At 37.7% G+C, this 17,771-nt stretch overlaps 1 protein-coding gene across 1 annotated transcript in view; it reads right to left on the bottom strand.

The window, feature by feature from the left end:
• Nucleotides 1-17,443, bottom strand: part of zcchc2 (zinc finger, CCHC domain containing 2) — a 30,806-nt gene extending 13,363 nt beyond the window's left edge. The window contains exons 1-8 of the mRNA XM_067452743.1: nucleotides 16,675-17,443; nucleotides 10,662-10,770; nucleotides 10,500-10,570; nucleotides 4,544-4,615; nucleotides 1,381-1,481; nucleotides 680-774; nucleotides 467-550; nucleotides 321-357 (exon numbers count right to left, since the gene is read on the bottom strand). Of these exons, the coding sequence (XP_067308844.1) occupies nucleotides 321-357; nucleotides 467-550; nucleotides 680-774; nucleotides 1,381-1,481; nucleotides 4,544-4,615; nucleotides 10,500-10,570; nucleotides 10,662-10,770; nucleotides 16,675-17,238 (1,133 nt within the window). The 5' untranslated portion in view covers nucleotides 17,239-17,443. The remainder of the gene's footprint in view (nucleotides 1-320; nucleotides 358-466; nucleotides 551-679; nucleotides 775-1,380; nucleotides 1,482-4,543; nucleotides 4,616-10,499; nucleotides 10,571-10,661; nucleotides 10,771-16,674) is intronic.
• Nucleotides 17,444-17,771: the final 328 nt, after the last annotated feature.

Below are 17,771 nucleotides of genomic sequence, written 5' to 3'. Positions count from 1 at the left end.
ATTTAAGATAAAATGACAAATATGCATTTATACATGGTTACCAAGTTTGCTTGATTATTATAATATACTAATAATATAAAATGGCACAGCTTTTTTAAATATCTGAGCTTACAAAGATGAGCTGATGGAATCATATAGGCTAAATAAAATAGTATATCAGCCTTAAGTAAAATAAAACATTTTGTGATTCTATTGCCCAGGTGTGCGTAGACGGTTGAGAAATCTTTTGTAACATTATAAATGTCTTTACTGTCTCTCCTTTAGATCAATTTAATGCGTCTTTGCTGAATAAAATAAGAATATGTTCAGTGAAGGTTTACCTCAGTCCTGCAGCTCTGACACTGTAAGCCTCCACATCTGTAAGAGAAAAGACACCGATGAGCCTGAGGCAGTCAGTACGGCATTAGCACTTGTAATGTGTTGGCGTGTGTTTCTAGGGCAGATCTGACAGGTCTGTATCTCTCACCTTCCTCCAGGCTGGAAGTCTCGGAGCAGTCCTCAGAGAAAGCACGTTCAGGCTGATGGATCCTGGTCACGGGCGCACTGGTGCCTGCAGAGAGGAGCAGATGGCCTGCTATTACAAAGAGAGTTCAGGTGTAATCAAATGCTCATATTTGGTCAGTTTAACATGTCGTCAACTGATAACACTTTCTGATTGGCCAGTCAGAAAGTTCCTCACAGTGGCTACATGGCAGTACAGAAGCATCAGACAGGAAGAACCTGGAAACATCACATCTCTGAAGGACATCCTGTGATAAAGACAGGAACTTCTCCCTGCAAATGAACAAGAGAGAGAAGTAAAGGTATTAAAACATTATATTTGTCTTGATGTTACAGGCAAGCACAATCTGAAACTGCATCTAAACTGTGCTACAGGAAGTAGAATCCCCTGTGGTCCTGACATCAGTGTTACTGACCTAAATACTGCCATGTGTTGTGGGACTTGAAAAGAACACTTTGTTTCATGTGACTTAAAAAAAAGAAAGAATTGAACACTGATTCCCTTTCACAATTTGGTGACAGACTTCCAAATCTTTCAATCTCTGAAGAATTTAAAACCATCTGCATAATGCGATATCATTTGAACATTTCTGGACAGGAAGAGGGTCTGGACAGGTTTAGGTTGGGTTAGTTGTCCATGAGCTCATACTTTGAAACTAATAAAACGAATGCTCTTGTATTTTAACATATTGTTTTTTAAACAGGGTGGCTATGCGTGGCGGAATCTTGACTATAACGTGATTATAATGGCAGCAAATAAAATGATAACATGTACGAGCATTCGACCATTCTGGAAAAGATAGAGCGACTAAACGAGTAACATGATGTAAAATGTTCAGATTAAAAGAAACATTCACTCAACACTGAAACGAGGTTCACCTGAGGTTTCTCTCCAGTTCTCTGGATTCACATTGATCTCCACGACTGAGTAATCTGACGATGCCCTTCTCAAATCCATCAGGGCTCTGCTCCTTAGGAAGCTAGAGAGACAGAGGGATTGTTTTAGGGATTATTTTGCATCCCTTTGCACAATGTACATTGTCTGCAGCTAAACAGGTGATATAATAGTATTACCTCTATACAACAGTATTTTAATACAGATGGTAGGCATACTAAATCGAGTGAAACGGCTGTTTGGAATGGCATACTACATTTGAAATATGCAAAATGAAAACATGCACAGTATGAGAATTATCTATATGCATAAAATACCCATATGACCCAACTGCCTATATTAGACCAAATGTGCGGTGAACAACCAGACTGTGGAATATTGTTACCCACAATGCTATGTGCCTGACCTGACCTTCCATTTCAGTGTAATGAATTGAGTCTTGATTCAATAATTGGAATGTCATTCACACACACACACACACACACACACACACACACACACACACACACACGTTAGGTTTCCGTATCTTTGTGGGGACACTCACAGATGTCATGATTTTTTTATACCGTGCAATTCTGTTCCCTCACCCTACCCATCACAGAAAATGTTCTGCATGGTTACATTTTCAAATAAGCTTCATTTAGTGTGTTCATTAATCCATTTCCATCATGGGGACCGCTGAAACTAAAACAATTTAAACTTGTTTTCGGTAATTTAAAAATCTGAAATGAAAAAGCATATATTAGATGAAAAACTACAACAATTTGAAATGTTTCCATTGCAATTACCATATTGTTCCGAATATAAGACGACCCTGATAATAAGACGATAAGATCAAAATAAACACTTCTTGGCATACCATAAAAATAACCTGTAGACCATCTGAATCATATAATAATTAGGCCATCCATCTCATCTCATAGTGCAAACCATGCATCTTATTTTAGTTGAAATATGGGTACCGTTGCGGGTGTATTATTGACATGTCAAAGTCTAGATCCTGATTATAAGACAAACGTGTTTTTTCAGATGTATTTCTAAGAAAAAAAAACATGGTCTTATATTCAGAACAATACAGCAACTGAAATAAGTTTAAGTACTAAAATTACTAAAACTGAAGAAAAGAAAAGAAAATCAAGCTATAACTGCAACTAATAAAAATGTAACAATTACTAAAACTTAAACTAAAGTTAAGAATGAAAATATTAAAATAAAATCCAATTCAAAATATTAATAAGTACAAATAATGCAGTATGCCGATTCCAGTATTCCATTTCCAGTGATGCCAGTAACGCGTTACTCTAATCTGACTACTTTTTTCCAGTAACGAGTAATCTAACGCGTTACTATTTCCAAACCAGTAATCAGATTAAAGTTACTTATCCAAGTCACTGTGAGTTACTATTTTAGTCATTTTCCTTAGTAAAAACCGACAGCTTATCAAAATTCTCAGCCCGCCGGCTGGAGCCCGTGTTTTTTATTTATTTTATTTTTTTACATTGTTGCAGCCATTAACATAATTCAGTTTTGTTTTTAATGTCAAAGTAGTTATTTTTCGTTTCGTTTCTTTATAAACCTAATTAAGAAAAATGTTCAGAGCAATTTTTTGTTTGTTAAATTAAAGTTTATATAGGCAAGGCAATTCAAGAGTTGGTTTGAGAGACTAGGCTATTAAACATGCGGTTAACTCACTGGGTCGTCACATAAAAAAATTAAAACTTTAATTTAACAAACAAAAAATTGCTCTAAACATTTTTCGAAATGAACTTAATAAAGAAACGAAACGAAATATAACTACTTTGACATCAAAAACAAAGTAGGCTAGTTATTATACCACCACAAAGAAATCTTTGACGAGCTGAGGCAGGCTGATAGATTAGCCTACTGCTCACAACGGCGTTCAAAAAAACGAAACGGGCTACACAATCTAAAAAAAAAAAAAAAAAAATAGAAAGTACAGGCATGTTGTCTTATAGCCTACCTTACACTTCAGCAAAATTAATATAAATCCGATCTTCAATTCCCGCGGTATATGCTCATTTAACGGAGTTCACATCAAAGCAAAAGATTCCAGCATTTTATTCTGCAGCTCATTTCAAATTCAAAGATCGCATATGAGAGAGAGCGACCTAAGCACTGGTAAGATCATTAATCTCATTAATTTATATTGAAGATGATTGTGTTTTGTGTGACTTATTTTAAAGTTTCATTTACGGCCATATGCGTTGGCTTGCTTTACTCATTTGCAGCGATGTTGCAGTAGCACCGTCATATCTATCTGACTACAACATAACACGCTCTCACACATTTATTTTTTAATTATTTGCCAGGAGTAAAATTTACACATGTGGTTTAAACAACCAGATATATTTACATTTGTCCGGTTTAGTTTGGAATGCTTTCATGCACCTTCTGAATTGGTTTGTTTGAGTGATCGGAATTAAATACGTCTCGAAAGACTCTCGGAAGGCATTAGGCCTACTCCTGGTCATTTCGCAATCAGATAGATACCTGGTCAGAGAAAATGAATGAAGGAACCAGTAGTAAAAAGGCCATCCTCTAGCAGCTGCACTGAAGAAACGGACTCTTTAACCCTGTGCGAGCCATATCTTGACAGTGGCGCAAGCTATCATGGTCTCATGTTGTTTCCACCAGCACATCTCATTGTTCATTTTAATTATTAAAATAAATATAAAACGAAGGAGAAGACTAAAAAAAAGGGGCGTAAAAAAGTCGGGGCCGTCAGGCTCGGGCATAAATGCAATAAAGTGTGTTGCCAAAAACGGTTGTCATTTCTATTTTGAGGCGGCAGGGGTGTTGTCAGCAACTGCTGAATGTAACTTATAAAGTAACTTGTAATCTAACTTAGTTACTCTTAAAATCAAGTAATCTGTAAAGTAACTAAGTTACTTTTTAAAGGAGTAATCAGTAATCAGTAATCAGATTACTTTTTCAAAGTAACTGTGGCAACACTGTCCATTTCAAACAGAGCCAGAGAGAGGGAAACAGAAACAGATGGATGTCCCTCGCTGGTCTGGCCAGGTGGCATCTTGCCCAACTGGTGGGCACACTGGCATGTGCGACATTTAGCTGCGTGACTAATCAAACACAAAATACAGCACCAAAGAGCTATGTCTCTCGGCTCACCTTTAAGAGAAAATCCTCCAACTCCCGATGAGTCTTGGTGACAGCAGTAGATGAAGAGTCTGACCATTTCACCTGCAAAAGAACAGAAGCTCTGTGAGAACAGACCGATGACAGAGTATTCAACGTAATCAATCTTTGACTTGGATTCCCCGAAGCTCATCATATTTCACTCAGACATGAATAACTGTGCTTGTCCACTTGCCACAGATGCTTTAACATGGATTTCTTCACATTGTCCTCAGTCAAATATTCCAATACTTTCGTTTCCAGAAATCACATTACAGCTCATTTTGAGCCTTTAGACTATTAGCTCATTTTAAAAGCTTACAGTGTGTTAGGTAAATAAAATACTCCAATGGAATCTCCCATTGAAATACGGACATACCTGAAATATCTAAACCAGCCCAAATAAAGACATTGACATCAGCATGAGGCATATGCCCAGAATCCGTTCTTGCCAAAATGGGTCACTGTTTTTTTTTTTAATATGCCTTAGCATTGAAACCGCTAGCATTAGTTGAAATAAATTCACCAAGGCTGAAAAGAAACTGAAGTGTCTGTGCTAAATTGAAAAAGAAAAGAAAAACATTCAAACATGCATAACTAAAAAATACAAATGTTTCTGTTATTTTCAAACATATCTTAACCTACACTATGGTTGTTGTTGTTGTTGTTTTAAAGAAATTAATACTTTTATTCAGCAAGAATGCATTAAATTGATCAAAAGTGACAGGAAAAACATTTATAATGTTACAAAAGATTTCCATTTCAAATAAATTGTTCTTTTGACCTTTCCATTCATCAAAGAATCCTGACAAAAATGTATCACGGCTTCCACAAAAATAAGTCTCATGTTTGTGGATTTACAGAAGAGAGGAAGGGTTTTTCACTGTAGTCTGTTTTTGGGTGGAATTTCGCAATACATGTCCGAATAAATTACAGCCATTGTGAAAGTTCTGGCAGATATCCACTCAAAAAGACTCAATTAGATGATGCCTGTAACCGCGGCAGTTCCTCGATCTCAGACAACAGATCATGTGTTGAAGTGTTTATCTGTAACTCCAAACTCTTTCAACACCCGGGTAGCCCATCACGGCGAGTAAATATTTTAGCCTTAACAAGGGCTGGCACGCTGTTTCGTCTGCTTCTCCAGTGAATACTGATGTCTTAATAGTAGGGTTTGGCGAGACACAGGTGGTCAGGGTTCAGTGGTAAGCCTGGGAAAGGGTGGACAATCCATTTTCCAGTGATGCATGGGGATTTCTGATTGGGATGCAACTCACATTAAGTTACAAAAACAGAAAAGGTAGTGGCTCGTATTTGGAGGAGAGAACACATAATACTTTCCTATTCCTTCAATTCTTGTTTTGATTAGAATGGTTGAGGTGACATCATTCTCGACTGGAATAACAGCACGTACTAACCAGACAGCGACGGTGCACAAATCCAAATATCTAATTTTATGTTCACACTTAAAATAAAAACATATGTTTAATAATGTGAAGTAGTATTCATTTATGCAGTGTGATGATGATGAACAAAAGTGACAGTGATTTTAAAAACTGTGGGCCCTATTTTAACGATCTGAAGCACACTTTTGCTATTTTAAAAACAGAAAAAAATGGTCTGCGCATCAGGCCCATGGTCCTAAAGGGATGTAACTAGTCTCTAATGAGTCATGGGTGTGTTTTGGGTGTAACCTGCAATAATCCAAGTCTCCCATTCCCTTTAAAAGCCAGATGTGCTTGCACCATGGTGGATTAGCTATTTACATGGTGGAATATGCTAGCGGAAAGACCGAACGCTTCTCCAGAACGGAATCCTTTATGTTTAATATTTGGCATATCTGTGTGATGCTGCGTGTCACTTTTTGTGTAATAAGCAGAGTGTATGCGTGATGTGCACCGCCTATAGGCACATATTATATTAATGAGCTCTTTAAATAGTACCAAAAATACTTTAGACCAGGTTTTAGTTGGTCAATGGCGCAGTTATTTTCAGTTGCCTCAACACGCCTGAACACGCCTCAGTTTTAAACCAGCACACCAATGGGTGAATATATGGGCGCGAGTGCATATGTCATTTAAACAACATGGTGCTGGACGTGAAAATAACTAGCAAAAAACACTTGCGTCACGCCTGCCATCACATTACGCCGGGTGTGTGATAGGGCCCTTAATATCGTTGTCAGCACTGTTTTCTATCTTAATTTATCCTGGGGAGAGAAGAGCAGAGCAATAGACTCATGTTCCTCACGGGTGTCCTCAAAATGTCTCCTTCCCACTTCAGCCTCCAAACAACCTTTAGGTTACGAAAACTGAACAACAACAACACAACAGACAGGCTGTTATGGAAATTCAGTTTATTTGTAATTTTTCTGTCACTGAACATTTAGCCCATGAAAAAGAATAATTGTATACTGCTGAACCAACAGTCAAGTGATGTTTTATGTACTTGTCTAAGCCCATTTTCACTCACACCCTGTCTATAACTAAGGCAGACAGTTCAGCATGACCTGCATCCTGCATCCAGCATGAGTCACGGGGCAACAGCTAAAAGCCCTGTCCCAAAAGGTACCCTAAACACTCGCAGTCTTCCTACTAATCCACACTCTTGACTGTTTTTTATGGCTGCACACACCATTTAAAAAATCCTAACATTAAAAGCATAGTGCTATTGTGAATTCACAAAGGCTGCGGTTAAATGAAACGTGCGCTCCGGGTTTAATAGTCTATATATATATGTACTGTAATTAATGTGTACAGCTTATGTGCATCTCAGAGCGGCTCCGTTCACAGAGTAAATGCTTCTCTATGAGAAATAAGTGTCTATAGTATTGGGAGTTTTCGGGCTTCCAATAACATTGGGAGATGTTCATCTGCTTTCCTCAAATTCATATTTTGCTTGGTACACTACACTGACTTTATCGCAGGTTTTGTGCTAAAACTGTATTGCAGGATTCCAGGGTAGTTTTAACCCCTGAAAATTACACAATACATTAAGCAAAGGAAAAGAACAAATCTTTTCTCAGTCAGGCCTCTCGCTCGGACTGTTTTGGCTCTGGTCCATACTCTCAGTGTGAGCCGAGCCAAAGCCTCTTTGGTAAGGCTGTCAACTCTGTATCAACAACCGGATGTTTACAGCTCAGGCTTTGCATGTTTCCTCACTTGTCCCAGAGAGACAGGAATCTCATGTACACAGCCGAGAGCAGAGCTCGGCCTTCAGGACATGTCTGGAGCCAAAGAGGCTGAGTGCACGTTCATTTTGAGGCCGTTTTAACACCATGAATAATGCAAAGCGGGTATGCTAATCTACAACACCAGCTTCTACAAAGACATTAACTGTGATTAACTGTGAATTCATTCACACCGCACCTACACTACATCAAATGTTCTTTTTAACCTACCACGCAAGCACAAATAAAACGAATTATTTTAAAGCCAAACATTACTTTACTTACGTATTTCAGAGTGAAACATGATATTCAATGAGGAAAAGAATGTAGTGTAGGATTTTATCCATCGGGAATTGAATAAATCATGAAACGTGGGTGTTAACATAACAGAATGCAGCCAGGCGTTTCTTATTGGAAAAACATCCAAAACAACACCAAGAACATGTATTAAAAATATAAAAAATCTGTAGCAGTCTAAGCTCACGCTACATAGCTGAATAATATTAAATGCATCAAATATTCGCCAAACAGATATAAGCAAATACTTGTTTTTTATTGTATGGCCAAAGGAAATTTTATTTTAAAAATGATTTTAAAAAAAAATTATATTTAGCAATGATCATGCAGGGAATAAATCTGCCAAAAGGGTTGGATGACATGACTAAAATCTTATTTCACAATACGATAAATTTTATATCACAATAACATATATTACACTATAGTAATATAATTTATTTTAAAACATTTTATCAAAGATACAAAAGTTATTCAGTCAAGAGCAGTGAGTGATTTTCTCTTAGTCTATTATTGTTGTTTGATTAACATTGATGACACAGATAGCAGCAGGTATATTTGGCTGCAGTTGCTTTAAAGCCACAATATGTAATTTTTGCCGCAAGAGATTACGTCAAAACAAAGGCGTAGCTTGATAACGTCTTGATTTCGCCAAATCATGGGAGTTTAATACATTAGCTGATCCTGATCATTCATAGATGAGCTAATGTATTAAAGATTTATTAACTTTCCAGTGATAATGAAGCAGTGTGAGGCTGAAAGCTGTTGGAGCGGAACGGGGCCGCTGGAGCGATTGCTAATGAGAGACAAGTGCAACACGCGGCTCGAAAGAAGTGAAGCTTTTATTATGCTACAGACAAGCTTCTGCTTTATCATATTAGATGTTGAATTTTTTGAAATTGGGTTGAAAGTTGTTATCATGCTACTTGTTCGCTTGGGGGCTACTATGATACACTTGTCGGACACTGCAGTAAACTAGATTGATATTAGACATGGTAAACATGGTATTTGCGGTAAATCAAGAAACCCAGATTTAAACAATAAGAATAACCGTGTTGAGCTGTATAATGGTTAGTTTTCTGTCGATGAATGTTTCCAAACAGTTTCTCTAATAAAACACACAATATATTAAAGCGTCTTTGGTGATCTCATGGTTTCTACAAAATAAAAATCAAGGGTAATGCTGGTAGTATGATGTCATTGATAGGTGACGCACAGACACAGTCCGTGTCCTGGTTAAAATTGCTTGTTTCTCTGGATTTAAACATTCTTGGAAACATTTGGGATAATGTAAGTACACAAGTCTAGTGTTTTTGGGATATTTTAAATCCACAATTGTGTGTGCATTTGACCAATTTAGCACAATAATCTGTGAAAAAGAACTGAATTCAGGATCTCATGCTGTCTGAGAGAGGTGGCTTTCTATCTTTTCTGGCTTTCTTTAATATGACTCGGGAACAATGAGTTGTATCAGAATTTTGTGTTGACCGCACATGCGCAACATCTTATAGGTTCTGTACAGGAAACAGAAATTACTAGTTCACATGTTATGACAGGACTAGACTGTATTCCATATAGAAATGAGTTAGTAATTCCAAACTTTCCTTATAAATAAGTGTGCAGTTCGTTTATTTTACTCTTACAATTACGTGATGCAATTCTTACCTCAAATTTTTTACAATCTATAAATTTGACAATTACTCAGACCTGAAGTCTCAGGAGGTGAACTAACCATTTATGTTTCGGGTAAGGACTGCTTAGCTTTAAACTATGGGGATGTGACATGACAAAAGAACGAATGACTCGGATCAGGAGGTGAAGTGAACTAAGACTGCATAGCCTTCGCCTTTTCCATATTCCACAGCCATAGCATTTCTCTTCATTTGGCCTTGGCTGCATTATATTTGTTTCTTATTCAAAATGTGATCAACGTTTGCGTAAGAAGATGCATTGGCAAATTTGGATATTAACGTGTAACATATTTATTACTTTCACTTGGAATGACTTTCCGTGAACCACTTCTGCTTTCACCTGTCCTTAAACACTGTCATTTTAGTTGAAGCCTGGAAAGGTTTGACCAATCAGAGTAGAGTAGGATCTCAGAAAGGAGGGGTTTAGAGAGACTGAATCCTTTATTGAACCATCAAGAGTAGACACTGTGCTGAAAATGTATATTATGAGAAAATTAAAGTGTTTTTGACATCGGATGCATGTACAACTTTTGTAGGAGACATCTAAATTAGAAATTTTTAAAATAAGAGCACTTTAAATGTTTTAATTCATTAATATACAATCATTTGAATTCTGTGGAAATCTGTAGATTCTGTGCAAACCAAACAACATTTCTTAGGAGACTCTTTCTTACCATTATGACACAACTACAGGTATATCAATCGAAATCATTTCCCACAACAACTGTGAAAATCCTGTAGGCTTCTTTTATATAAAATGCCAATGTTGAAACTCTGAGGCTGTCTTTGAACTTACCTCAAAACTGTACTGCCTGCCTTCTGCTCCCATAGTAACTTCCTTCAGAATGATCTTCTCAATGTGCACCACTGCAACGTCAAAGAACATCATCGTTACAGTGCTCCAAATGTGCCTTTTTCTGTGTGCTGAAAGGGTTTTGAACACGCAAAGGTGAGATACCTTCCCTCTGCGACGTGCCGCCGACGTGTGGATTGGCGTCGCTGCAAAGAGTCCAGTCTGCGTCATTCTCCCGATGTCGACAGAGGAACCCTGGCCTGGAAAACTGGCTCTGTGACAGTGAAAGAAGAAGTAATTAAAAAGGTGAGTTAACACATTGATTTCCAACATCACACTTTCTGAAAAGAGAAAACAGATCCACTTGATAATTATATATTTATATACACGGTGGGGTTTTTGTCCTTTCCACACTAAAAGCAAAAAAATTATGTTAAGCAAAAAATAAAAGCCATATTTGATATTTAATATAAAGTTACCTAAAGGAACCAGATGACAAGGTTAGGTTAAAGGTGCATTCAAATGTTCAAAATCTCCTAATATTGTCTACTTTATCATGTCAGAATAAGGAATTAATGTATAAATAGCCATCTAAAAATACTATTTTTAAATGGTTGATAAATGATATATACATTTTTACAATGGACAATACCCATCTAATAGACAGTAGGATGGTCATTTTAAATGTCAATAAATTGAGCTGCCAGTAGATTTTATTACGGACACTACACCACTTTATTAATTTAGTCAATCTAAATTGTTTGGGGGGGGGGGGTCAATCTTGAGTACCTATAGAGTAGTATTGCATCCTTCATATCTCCGAAAAGTCTTTAGTTTTATTATATTTATAAAACAAATATAGGCTGTACCGAGTCTTTCCAGAAAAAACGAGCGCCTGGAGGCGTATCGTGTGGGCGGAGCTAAAGAATGACGAGTGCGCGCAGCTACTGCATGAGACCGTCTGAAAGCTGACATCATCAAGCGTGAAGAAGAAAACGCTACCCAGATTCAATTAATACATATATGATCCAAAATCAGATCCGGAGGATTAAATAAATTGAACAGGAGGAACAGCAGCAGCAGGACGTCCGTCTCTGTGGTATGTACTTTATTTAGTGACCTGTCAACATTTGTGTGTCTTTACTCGCAGTTTATCAGGACATGATTCTGTTTATGGACTATTGTATGCGACTAAACCTTAGCAAGCAAAACGGTTTTGCACGTCAGACTAGTGTAACGTTATATGTAGAACAACAATAGAGTAACCGTTTCGCATTTGAATGACGAAGCACGCTTTGTGAGAACTTCCCCTAGGTTTATTTTTGGGTGGTTTTACAATAATCAAACTGACACCAATAGTGGTCAGCTAAACAAATGTATTTAAACACACACCATAGATCGCATGCTCCACTGGTAATCGGCGTTCAATTTCTCCGTTCAAATCGGTTCAAATGCAGCGGTGCCTTCCCGGAATGCTGTGCTGAAGCGTTGAAGTCGCTTGATGTCACCCATAGGAATAAAGTGGAGCGCGGCGCCACAGAAGTGTTGCTCAGAGTGGATCTGCACCTGAGAGAGTGTTTATGGGCGTGCATTTCCTCTCTCTCGCTCTAGTCACGCGAGCGCGCACCCTACCGGGAGAAGAGCCCGTACAGCCCATACAAGGACCTTCCGCTCTTATTAACGTCAAGTCGACCCATACTCGAAAAAAACTCTACGAAACTTGTGAAAAACCGGAAGGAGTATTTTTAACACAGAAATACTCCATCAAACGTCCAACATTAGTTTTTGAAACTTTGTCTATGTTTAAGTCTTTAACAGTGTAAAAAGCTCAGTATGCATGAAACAGCATCCCCCCCCCCTTTAAATGTACAGTGTAGCAGTTTGCACGATATTGACAAAAAAATATATATATCTCTATTTTCTGGGATTTTCTCAATAACGATAATTAGACATTAGACGACCTTTTACTGAGTGTGTTATTGCAATATTACCTTGATGCTGGTCATCAGCTGACTTCTACATTTTTTTAACCTAATTATATGATGCATCATCTTTTGTGTTAATTTCATGAATTTAATCAAATTCAATTCTAATAATAAGACACAATAGGACTGTTACCAATCAAATTAAATGAATTTCAACCAAATTAATCTTCACAATGGAGAGGAAACAGAAGCTGCATTTGAAGTGGCATTTACACAGACTGTTTAATGAGCTTAGATGTGACAAATAACCTTTAGTAATGCATAAATAACATTTTGATGTTTTGAGCACATAACGTTGAATATTGATAATTGAAATGTGAAAAGATTGTTACTGTTAATGAGTGAGTCATTGATATTCAACCGATTCATTCAAACGACTGATTCATTCACGAACAAATCATTTGACTATTATGTCTTATTCACTGAATAATTGATTCAAATGATTTGTTCAAAAAGCTGATTCATTCAGTAAGCAAAACACTGCGTGTCGACGTGTGTTGCTCAGAGACGCGATTACAGTGCTGTGACTCTTTTGAACTATTTTCATTGGCAAAATAGAGTAAAAATGGGCAATATGGTGTCTAAAATGTAAGTCACTTATAAAATTCTTGTTTAGTTAACTTTAGTTAAAATCAATATCACATTTGTTATCATGCTGATATCTGGATTCTTCCTGTGATATTTATTAAAAATACATGCTAGTCTATTCTTCAAGACTAAGTTACATCACGTAGTGTACGCGCACACACACACACTCTGGGTGTGTGTGTGTGAGGGATATAGTCGATAATGTCAGATCGCACATTGTTAAAATGACTATTACGATATTATCGCAAACCATATATATATTGCACACCCCTAGTGCAGTGCGTACATTTTAGCGGCATCTAGTGATGAGGTTTCAAAACTGAAAATCACTCAGTTCACCCCTCCCTTACGAAACACATAGAAAAGCTACAGTGGCTGACACAGGACAAATATACTGTATCTAGTGCTCTGTAGGGCAGTTTGTCCATTTAGGGCTACCGTAGATACATGAAGACGCAAAATGGCGACTTCACTGTAAGGGGACCCATGGTGCATGTAGATAGAAATGGCTCGTTCTAAGGTAATTAAAACACAACAGCTCATTATCTAAGATCTTCACGCATATATTGCATTTCTGTCAATAAATACTACACACTGCACCTTTAATCAAAAGTACAACATAAACCAAATTGGTGTATCAATAATTTAACAATTTCATAGCTTCAAGACAACTCAACTAAACCAAAACACACTGACACAACTGATCTAGAAACCTGAGATTCACCAAGTGTATGGGCGTAAATCAAAGAATTGCATCTGAGGCGCGACACTACAATCAAACCAAATCAAAGCCATTCACATTCCGTCATTCAAAATGTGTCAGTTAATTTGATTGAACCAAGTGATCCCTCGTTTCCTCTTGTTTTATAGCAATTGAGCATAACGCCTCAGCGTACATGTCCACGACTCATCGCCATCATTTAAACCATTAACATCATTCTCAACTTGACATCAGCAGCAAACAACAGACATTCATAAACAGACAGACAATGTCGTTTCAGAGACCCGATTCAGTCTAATGAGTTCGGATGATCCGTGCGACGACAAATCCCACACATGGCCTCATTTACAAAATGCAAAGCCCACAATAAAGTCATTCACATGGAGATCAAAGGAGATCAGGGAGGATAGTATTGAACCACAAGCCTATAAGACAGATGAATTTATCAAAGCAAATGTCCCATCATGGGGTTGTATAGGATTAAAGGAGATAGCACATTCCATATCTAGAAAGAATAAGGAATGTGCTATAATTGCTGACACATAACTCACAATAGATAACCAGGCAATGCAATGCCACTTGACTTGTTCGCTGTTTCTGTGTTAATGTAATTCAATTCATATTGATGAATAATATATTTGATCATCACGGGATTTATCCTGCCAGTGTCTAGTTTAAAAGAGAAACTGTACCTGACAGCTGCCAATCAGCTGGCATGAGCACATGAATCTGCATACACCTCTGGCTATCCCTGGTCAAAAATAAACGAACGAACAAATAAATGAATCCTATTCAGTATCTGAAAACGATACGAGAGGGAATTTTCTTACAAGATTCTAGGGCTGTACTAGAATAATCGAATATTCGAATATTCGTTCGGTAAGGTGGCATTCGATTTTCAGTTTTGAGATTCGAATATTCTTTTCTTTTCTTTTCAACACGTGACTTCCGTAAAAATAAAGACAAAATAAATCCCTTATATAGAATAAAATAGATATTACATTTTGTGTCATTTTAAAAACAATGAATTTATTCTTATTCAACTGTTTATAAGCATGCTACCGTGTTCTTTATTTATTACAGTTCGTTGAAATCACTGTGTGTTACTACAGATAAAAATTTCTGTTTTGGGATTCATTTGTTTTAAAGAAAGGTTCGTTATTAATACCTTATTAAAGTTCTTGCTCTCAACAGACTTTGTGTTTTGTATCACTTGTGCACTGTCCGTTTTCGGAGCATAAACCTGCCCGTGTAATGCGTACCGGAAACTGTTCTATTTAAAAGATTATTAAATGTTTATTAATATTTAAAGAATGTGCGCCACCTGATCATATTGCACCAAATGCAACACTGCACTCCACTGGGTCTGCCGCAACACATTTACGATGCCGAAGAGTGAAACGTGAAGTCGTGAAAGATAATACAAATGCAAACCGACACTATTATTATATATTTAGCCCCACCCACCGAAGCTTCGAATATTCGATATTGATTGCCACCTAAGCTTCGAAGCTCAAAAAATGGCATTCGAAACAGCCCTACAAGATTCTATTATAACTAAGCAAAACTGCTTCTTTTAAGAACTTGTTACTCACGGTTGCCAACAAGACAAGAACAGGCACCTGCAGGACATAACATGGAATGTAAATAAAATCTTTCAGGAACCATGCGATTCCTTTAACTGCCCAACAGGCATTATTCCAGTGAACTTGAATAAACCATTACACAATATCCAATGAGTTTCTAAAACTAAATAATAATCCAGAAATCTTTTTGATTTGCGTTTCAGTTTGTACAGTTGGATCTTATTTGATTCGTACTCCTCTTCGGATCGATTCAAAAGTATGAAAGAAATTCCAACAGTTCAGCTCACATTCCTTTTCGACTAGAGGTTATTGAGTTTCATGTACCAGGGAATATACATTTAAGTTGCAATACCATGGAACACTAATAGTATCACATGATAATGCCATGGTTTTAGGTGTACACTATGATATTTGTATAACATGTTATGAATACAAATTATACTATGGTACTTTCTGTTAGTGACTTTGAATCTCTACATGATTTCTGAATGTTTACATATGGTTCTTCAAGCATTTTGGACATTTTTATTTATTAGTAACTTTAGTAGGGACGATATATGGTATTTTTTATGTCATTGTTATCGGCTAAATAACAGTATTTGCTCGATATATTAAAATGGATAAATAATGGATTATATCCTCTGGCTGAGACACTTCAGATGCCACGATGGGTTTGAATTGTTTGAAATATAATTAGAAATTGGAATCACTTCAAAAAGGAAAATACATTTTTTAGTGTATCATGTGCAGAGCAAGTCTCATGCAGGCTACATAAAATTATCATATGTCATAAAAGAACATCATATTTGTGTGGTTGGGACATGGATTTTAATGGTGAGACTTACTTTTGTAATCAGGCTCTCAGAAATTATATACAAATTTGGATTTAGATTTAATCGGTCGGTCAACATATTTGTTATCGGCTTTCAAAGAATTATCGGCCAAAATGTTTATATCAGTGCATCCCTAAACTCTAGACAATATATGAAAAAGTATAGTAGCCTACTACCATGTTTTGAATAGATAGTAGACTAGAACCATAAGAGTACAATGTAAATACAATGGTACACGAATTGCAATACCCTGGTGTATGCATGTGCATATATACGTTAGTTACCCATCTAATGTATTACCAATATATTACCATCTAATGTACCACAGTCACGGGACTTTTATGTAAGGGCGGTACTTCCAAAGTCATATATTTTGGGGTACGTGACCAACACGTTAAAATACCATAGTATTTTTGCTACTTTTGTCAATGTAATGCAAGTGATTTAGAGATAAATATCACACACCCATTTTTGGAGCCTGTCCAACTGCGCACGCAGCTCTACCCGCTGATGGAAACTGAACGCCGGGTGTAACGAGCCTATCGTGAAGAGCAGACGCAGTTGGTCCACAGTCTCCGGCTCCGGTAGAGCGCCGCACATCCCCGCGTCCATTCGACTCAACGTCCTGAAGAGGATCCCGGCGCATTCCCTGCTCTTGGATCCGAGCAAAGACAAATAAACCAGGAGTTTGGACAGCACCACGGGGTCGCTTACGTCCACCAGCCCCTCTAGATCAGCGGGGCAGTTGGCCCGGATCTCGAAGTCCCGCAGGACGCTGAAATCTCTCCGGGCCAGATCCTCCAGACAGGCGCCGAAGAAACGCAGCTCCAGCGGCTGACACATATGCAACAGCCCGCACAGCAGCTCCACGCGTCCGGCCGGGTTCAGTTGTAAGCCGAACCACTCGAACACCGTCTCCTTATCGAGCGGAGCCGCTCCGGTGCCGCTTTCCCGTTCGGTTCCGTTCACGGAATTCAAGTCGCATCGGTGATTTTCGCCTCCCGCCGCTCGCAGCTTCATCTTCATCATTATCAGCTCTCAAACACGATCATCAGAGATAGAAGTCCATGGATGGTACTTTCTGGCCAATATTTCGGCATCAAAACTCGATGAAATTCCCGATTTAGGGTGGAATTTCGTAACAAAAAATTGCTGTCGGTAGTGTGACGGTGTGGCTGTGGTCAGTTTGCCAGATTACTCGCCTGCCGTGCCTCCAGAATATCCTGTCAATCATCCGTGACCCCGCCCACTCGTCATATAATGAGAGTCGCAGGGTCCTAAACTCACCCCTTGCTCCCATTTGTCAGCTCGAAATATTTATTTTTATGGAGTGAACAAATATACTTCATTAATAAAATATATTTATGAAATAATACTGTAACTAAATACAATTAAACATTACAATCCTATTTTACTCATGCATCCAAATCCCAGAAGGAACCCAAATATTATTCAGCTCAAAATTATGACGCCATGAGACAAAGAAGTCTTCAATGAGTTTAGGTATATTTTTAATTACATCTTATTTTATTTGAGTTCAAGGGGAATTTAAATGTAGGCCT

This window comes from Pseudorasbora parva, chromosome 9 (assembly GCF_024679245.1).
Source record: "Pseudorasbora parva isolate DD20220531a chromosome 9, ASM2467924v1, whole genome shotgun sequence".
Taxonomy (NCBI): domain Eukaryota; kingdom Metazoa; phylum Chordata; class Actinopteri; order Cypriniformes; family Gobionidae; genus Pseudorasbora; species Pseudorasbora parva.
This window is presented reverse-complemented; position numbering and strand designations above follow the sequence as displayed.